This window comes from Nicotiana tabacum, chromosome 4 (assembly GCF_000715075.1).
Source record: "Nicotiana tabacum cultivar K326 chromosome 4, ASM71507v2, whole genome shotgun sequence".
Classification (NCBI taxonomy): Eukaryota; Viridiplantae; Streptophyta; class Magnoliopsida; order Solanales; family Solanaceae; genus Nicotiana; species Nicotiana tabacum.
In genome coordinates this window covers 5,185,550-5,192,493 of record NC_134083.1, presented here as the reverse complement: position 1 = coordinate 5,192,493, position 6,944 = coordinate 5,185,550, and the positions used below count along the sequence as shown (strand labels likewise).

General features: G+C 38.8%; 1 protein-coding gene across 1 annotated transcript; it reads left to right on the top strand.

The window, feature by feature from the left end:
• Positions 1 to 5,544: 5,544 nt before the first annotated feature.
• Positions 5,545 to 6,303, top strand: LOC107770218 (uncharacterized). Its single transcript, XM_016589496.1, has 3 exons — positions 5,545 to 5,689; positions 5,834 to 5,889; positions 5,992 to 6,303. The coding sequence occupies exons 1-3, from the start codon at positions 5,545 to 5,547 to the stop codon at positions 6,301 to 6,303; spliced, it is 513 nt and encodes a 170-aa protein (XP_016444982.1).
• Positions 6,304 to 6,944: the final 641 nt, after the last annotated feature.

Here is a 6,944-nt window from a genome sequence, read left to right as displayed (position 1 = left end):
TGGGAGGTTGTATTAAATTATATGTTTTAAAAAAAATGGCTTGAATTATGATTATAATCGGCTTACTTTGTCTTAGAGACTAAGTGCCATCACGACGCCTGTGGTGGAATTTTGGGTCGTGACATAGATGCTCATGCACTTGTGACACCGAGTTTTGGGGGTTTCTACTGGATGTTCATTATTGTAATTCACGTAATTGTTATCGCTTCACCTAGTAATTTATATTTTATACGGAAGTTGGAAATAAAGATTACGGGTTTTCTACGGGTACCAGACCTTACTCTACTTATTTAATGGGATTCATGATTTCAAAAATAATAAAATGAGTAACTAAGTTGATTAAGCACCGTTGGCTTGCCTGAATGCGGCGTTAGACGTCATCACCAGCTATAGTGGATTTTGGGTCGTGACAAAACATAAATAGCGTATTTTACCCCCCCAATAGTAGTGTATACCATAAATACCTATTTTGTTATAAAATATAAAAGGTAGCTATAAAAAATAATAATTTAAAATAGTTTTGATCTATAATAAATAGGGGTATACCTTTGCTATAGGAGAAAAAATTTCCTTGAAGAATAAACCCAACTAGTCGCCCACCTAATCGCTTAAACTGAAAATACCCGACGAATATATAATATATGTATAATTTATATATAGCTATATATAATATATGTATACCGATCGTAAAAAGCAAACATTGAATCTGACGTACTTGCTTAATACCTTTTGGTCCAACACGAATGGGATTTTAGAAGCATCCAAATCAGAAAGTGTCGAGTCTTCTAATCCAGGGGTTGAGCAGTTTGGTAACTTAAAATTCAATATTTATAGAGTAACAGTTTGACGATGGCCTAAACATAGAGCCAATCATATACAGGAGCGATCTAGATTTCAAAAGCTACGTGTTTTAGGTTTATAGTGATCCTAAAATGTCTAACTTCGTCCTTTTTAGTTTCTTACAATATTTATTCTTTAATATTGAAAATAAGTTATTTCTACCTTCTATTTCATTTTCTTCTTGTAACTACTCTTATCAATATACTTTTGAATCATATTTGCCCCCACCCGTTAAATTCTTCATCCTAACTTAAAAAATATACATGGCTGACCTGAGTAGATAAAAAATACTCATCTCAAATTAAAATCTACCCGACACATTAATAACCCACTACCCACCCATTTCGAAAAAGAAAAAAAAAACTAAATCCAAACGTAAAAGGGCAAATATGGCCCTTTTCCATTTGATCTATACTTAGGACCCGTTTGGTCATAGATGTTAGCTGTTTTTTTTTCAAAAAGAATTTAAAAATATTGTTTGTTCATGGAATATGATCAATTTTTTTAAATTTTTTTTTTTCAAGTTCCCAAAAACTGGCTAAACTAATTTTTGGGTAAAATTTTCTTCCATTCATAAAATTTTAACTTTTTCTCAAATAAAAGAATTCCAAACATAACTTCAACTTCCAAAAATTATTTTTCAACACAACTTCAAAATCTCTTTTATCAAGTTTCAACCAATTCTCTCTCTCTCTCTCTCTCTCTCTCTCTCTCTCTCTCTCTCTCTATATATATATATATATATATATATATATATATATATATATATATATATATATATATTTTTGGTACTAATTTTTTATGTTATATTTTACCTCTCTATAATAGATTTTTACCTATAACAACAACATCCATCTTTATAGCAGTACGTTCTGTCACAACCCAATTCTCCCTCCTTAAGAAGTCGTGACGGTACCTAATCTCTACGACTAGGTAAGCCTAACAAAGATGCGAAAATAACAATAAGGGAAGCAAAACTTAACAACTAACTGTAACAGATAACTAAATACCTGATAACAATGCCACTTGGCATTTACAACAACCAACACTCTAATAATACACAGTATTCCCAAAACCCGAAACATCATAAGTCACAAGCTACAAGAGGAAAACTAGTATCTCTATACACTAGAGTCTAATAAAAAAAATAAGGAAGGTAAATGACATAAGAGGGAATGGAGGGGGACTCCGAGATCTGCGGACGCGGCAGATATACCTTGAAGTCTCCGTACAGCAGCAAGCACTCTCAGCTAGTAGCGGGGCTGATAAGAAGTATTTGGATCTGCACACAAAACATGTGGAGAAGAGTAGCATGAGTACACAACAACAGTACCTAGTAAGTGTCAAGCCTAACCTCGGTAGAGTAGTGACGAGGTCAGGTCCGGGCCCTACTGGTATATAATAATAAGACAGATGCTATAATAAACATGAACTAAAAATGGAGAAGGCAACAACAAATATTCACAAAGCAATAACAACATCGCACAATGATATAACAACAGAGGCGCTCCCGAGATACCATCTCGTAGTTCCAAAAGTAAATATACAAGGAGAACTCCCGAGGTACCGCCTCGTAGTCTCAAAAGTAAATATGCAGGGAGAACTCCCGAGGAACCGCCTCGTAGTCTCAAACGTAAATGGGCAGGGAGAACTCCCGAGGAACCGCCTCGTAGTCTCAAAAGTAAATGTGCAGGGAGAACTCCCGAAGAACCGCCTCGTAGTCTCAAAAGTAAACACACAGCTCAAACCGATAAATACAACAGTTAACAGCAATATTTCTATAGTTAATACTGATAAAGAACAAGGAAAACAGGAAATCAACTAGGCATGCTTCACAGAGTTCAAATAAGTAGTTAAAGCACGTAGACATGCGATATTAGACTAACAAGGATAACTACACAGGTTGGTATAATGCAATTAAGAATGAAAAGCAGATTACTACTCAGAAAAATGGTATAACCCAAATAAAAAGGAAAACATGCTGCTACTCAGTAAAATCAATTTTTACAACAAATAGCCCGTGTACGTACTCGTCACCTCGCGTACACGACGCTCACATATCACAACAGTACCAAATCCTAAGGGGATTTCCCCCATACAAGGTTAGGCAAATCACTTATCTCGAACCAAGCTTAATCAATCCGTAAGAATGCCCTTTCCTCGATTATCCGACTCCGAATGGCCCAAATCTAGCCAAACAAAATTGCATCTCATAAATACAACTATAATAGGCTCATCTAATTAATGAAATCAATACTTTAACAAAAATTTGGAAATTCACCCTAAAAAGTCGACCTAGGCCCATGTCTCGAAATCGGGTAAAAGTTACAAAATATGAACACTCATTGACTCACGAGTCTAACCATATCAAATTTCCTAAAATCCGACACCAAATGGTCCTTCAAATCCTCAAATTAAACTCTCCAAATCCCTAGTCTCAACTCCCAAATTCTACCTTAAATACACACTTACTAGGTGGAAAAATAAATGGGGAAGCAAGATTATTGATTAAAAATAAGCACAAGCGACTTACCTCAAGAAATCCCTAAAACATGCTCTCAAGAAATCGCCAAACCCGAGCTCAAAATGTTAAGGTAAAATAACGCGAACCCTTGCATTTAAGTGTTATGTCCAGAAATCTCGCACATGTGGCCCATAGTCGCACCTGCAACGCCGCACCTGCGGAATTTCCATCGTAGGTGTGGAAATGACTTAAAGGGACTGGGTCCGCATCTGCGAGTCATGGGCCGCACCTTCGCACCCGTTTCTGCCGAATTCTTTCGCTTATGCGGAATTCTTCCGCTTCTGCGATCCCTCACGCCCTGGCCCCTTCCGCTTCTACGCTCCATCTTTCTCATATGCGGATGCGCAGATGCGGTTATACCTCCACACCTGCGAACTCTGGCCTCTTCCTTCCAAACCACACCTGCGTCCATTGGCTCGCACCTGCGGTCAATGTTGCGCAGGTGCGATTATACGAGGTGCAACAACTTCAACTATTCTTCCAAAATCAAATTTGATCTGTTAACCATCTGAAATCATCCCGAGGCCCCCAGGACCTCAACCAAACATACCCACTAGTCCTAAATCACCATACGGACTTAGTCGAGTCCTCAAATCATATTAAACAACGCTAAAAATACGAATCACCCTCCGATTCAAACTTAATGAACTCGAAACTTTAAACTTCTACAACCGATGCTGAAACCTATCATATCACGTCCGATTGACCTCAAATTTCGCACACAAGTCATATTAGATATTACGGACCTACTCCAACTTTTGGAATTGGATTTCGACCCCGATATCAAAAAGTTCACTAACAGTCAAAATCTCCAAAAATTCGACTTTCGCCATTTCAAGCCTAAATGAGCTACAAATCTCCAAAACACAATCTGGACACGCCCCTAAGTCCAAAATCATCCAATGGAGCTAACGGAATCGACGAAACTCCATTTCGAAATCGTCTTCACACAGTTCCAACTATGGTCAAAATCCTAAGGCTTAAGCTTCCATTTAGGGACTAAGTGTCCCAAAACACCCCAAAAACCAAAACAAAACCTCCCGGCAAGTCACATAAGCTGAAACAGATACGGGGAAAGTAGTAAATAGGGGATCGGGGCTATAACTCTCAAAACAACTGGCCGGGTCGTTACATCCCCCCCTCTTAAAACAATCGTTAGTCCTCGAACAAGTATAGAGACATACTTGAAGTGGTGAAAAGATGAGGATAACGGCTGCGCATATCCCGCTCGGTCTCCCAAGTTGCCTCCTCGACCGGCTGACCGCTCCACTAAACCTTCACGAAAGCAATATTCTTTGACCTCAGCTTTCTAATCTGCATGTCCAAAATAGCCACTGGCTCCTCAACATAAGATAGATCTTTGTCCAACTGGACTGAGCTGAAATCCAACACATGAGCCGGATTACCATGATACTTCCGAAGCATAGAAATATGGAATACCGGCTGAACTCCTGCTAGACTGGGAGGTAAGGCAAGCTCATAAGCAACCTCTCCAACTCTCCGCAACACCTCAAATGGTTCGATAAACCTCGGGGCCAGCTTTCCCTTTTTCTCGAACCTCACAATGCCCTTTATAGGCGAAACCCAGAGAAGGACCCGCTCTCCAACCATGAATGCAACATCGCGAACCTTCCGGTCCGTATAACTCTTCTGTCTGGACTAGGCTGTGCGAAGTCGATCCTGAATTACCTTCACCTTATCCAGGGCATCCTGAACCAAGTCTGTACCCAATAATCTAGCCTTGCCCGGCTCGAACCAACCCACTAGAGACCAACAATGCCTACCATACAAAGCCTCATACGGTGCCATCTGAATGCTCGACTGATAACTGTTGTGACATAGTAGGTGTGTAGATGTGTAGGAATATTCTAGATTATTAAAGTTAGTTAGGTGGTTAGATAGTTTGTTAGATAGTTAGTGGGAAAGCACTCATTAGTAGTTTTATATACATGCACATACACTATACAAATAATTAATACAAAAAATGAAGTCATCTTCCTTCATGAAATATTTCTCTCTCTACACTCTCTTCACCAATTCGATTCTGTCAATTAGGGTTCATAGATTGCTCCCAAATTAACATGGTATCAGAGCTCTCATCACAATTGCGAGTGTGAATTATTGATTTTGGAAGATCCTGCTTCATATACAAGTGAATTGCAGAAATTGCGAGTTCAATAATGGCGGCAAGGACAGAATTGGATCACAATCATCCACTATTTCTTCATCCTTCAGATACAACAAGAGCGCCGATAATATCAATCCAGCTGACTGGTTCAGATAACTACACTACTTGGAGTCGAGCGATGGAGATCCAACTGCTTGGTAAGAAAAAGCTAGGACTGGTCGACGGGACTCTGTAAAAGGGTGATTTTGATGATGAACTAGGTCATCAATGGGATCGTTGTAACGCTATAGTCCTATGATGGATAATGAGCTCAGTATTGAAGGAATTGATAACATGAATAGTCTATGCCAAAAATGCTAGGGTTGTTAGGGAAGATCTAAGAGAGCGATTTGACAAAGTGAATACTTCACGAGTCTATCAGTTACACAAGGCGATAACAACAATTACACAAGGAACAGACAGTGTATCAGTGTATTTCTCTAAATTGCACAACCTCTAGGATGAATTTGACAACATGGTGCCACCTCCATGTGACTGTGCGAGATCTAAAAATTTCATTGAGTTCATGCAAAAGCAGAAAGTTCTTCAGTTCCTAATGGGATTAAACGAAATATATGAGCAAGCTAGGAGCCAGATTCTGATGACTAGTCCAACTCCAAGCATAAACAAGGCATACTCGATGCTAGTTGAAAGAGAGAGTCACATGACAGTAGCTAACACAATGACAGCAGGGGATGGAAATGAACATGCAGCTCTTTTAGCTGGTAAATATTATGCATATCAGAACTATCATATTCCAAAGAGGAATTAGAATGTTCAATGTGACTATTGCAAAATGAATGGACATACCAAGGAAGAGTATTACAAGTTGATTGGATACCCGGAAGGTTTCAAAGGAAAAAGAAAGATGAACATGAACACTGCATATAGTGTGTGTGCTAAATATACTAATCCAAACATAGGGACTGGGAATGCAGGAAACACTGGACAACTTGATGGTTGTAATAAAGGAGAAATGGCCAGAGCACCACAACTGACTGCAAAACAGTATGATCAGATAATGAAAATGCTGAGTCTCAATACCAACCATGAACAAGCATAGGAGAATGTGGCCAACATGGCAGGTAATACTGCTTACTCATTTCTTGTTGATGTAGCAAAAGCTCATTGGATAATAGATACAGGTGCAACCAATCATATGGTTGCAGACCTAAGCTTGTTAAGTAATATTAAAGCAGTCGATGTTAAAGACACTAAGAAGGTTAATTTGCCAAATGGAGAAATAGCACATGTTACACATATTGGTAACTGCAGAATAACAGGCACATGGGAAGTAAAAAATGTTCTGTTTATACCAGATTTTCAGTACAATCTCATGTCTGTTTCCAAAGTCACAAGAGTTCTTAGATGCTTAGTTGCATTCTATCCTGATTTTTGTTTATTCAGGACCTC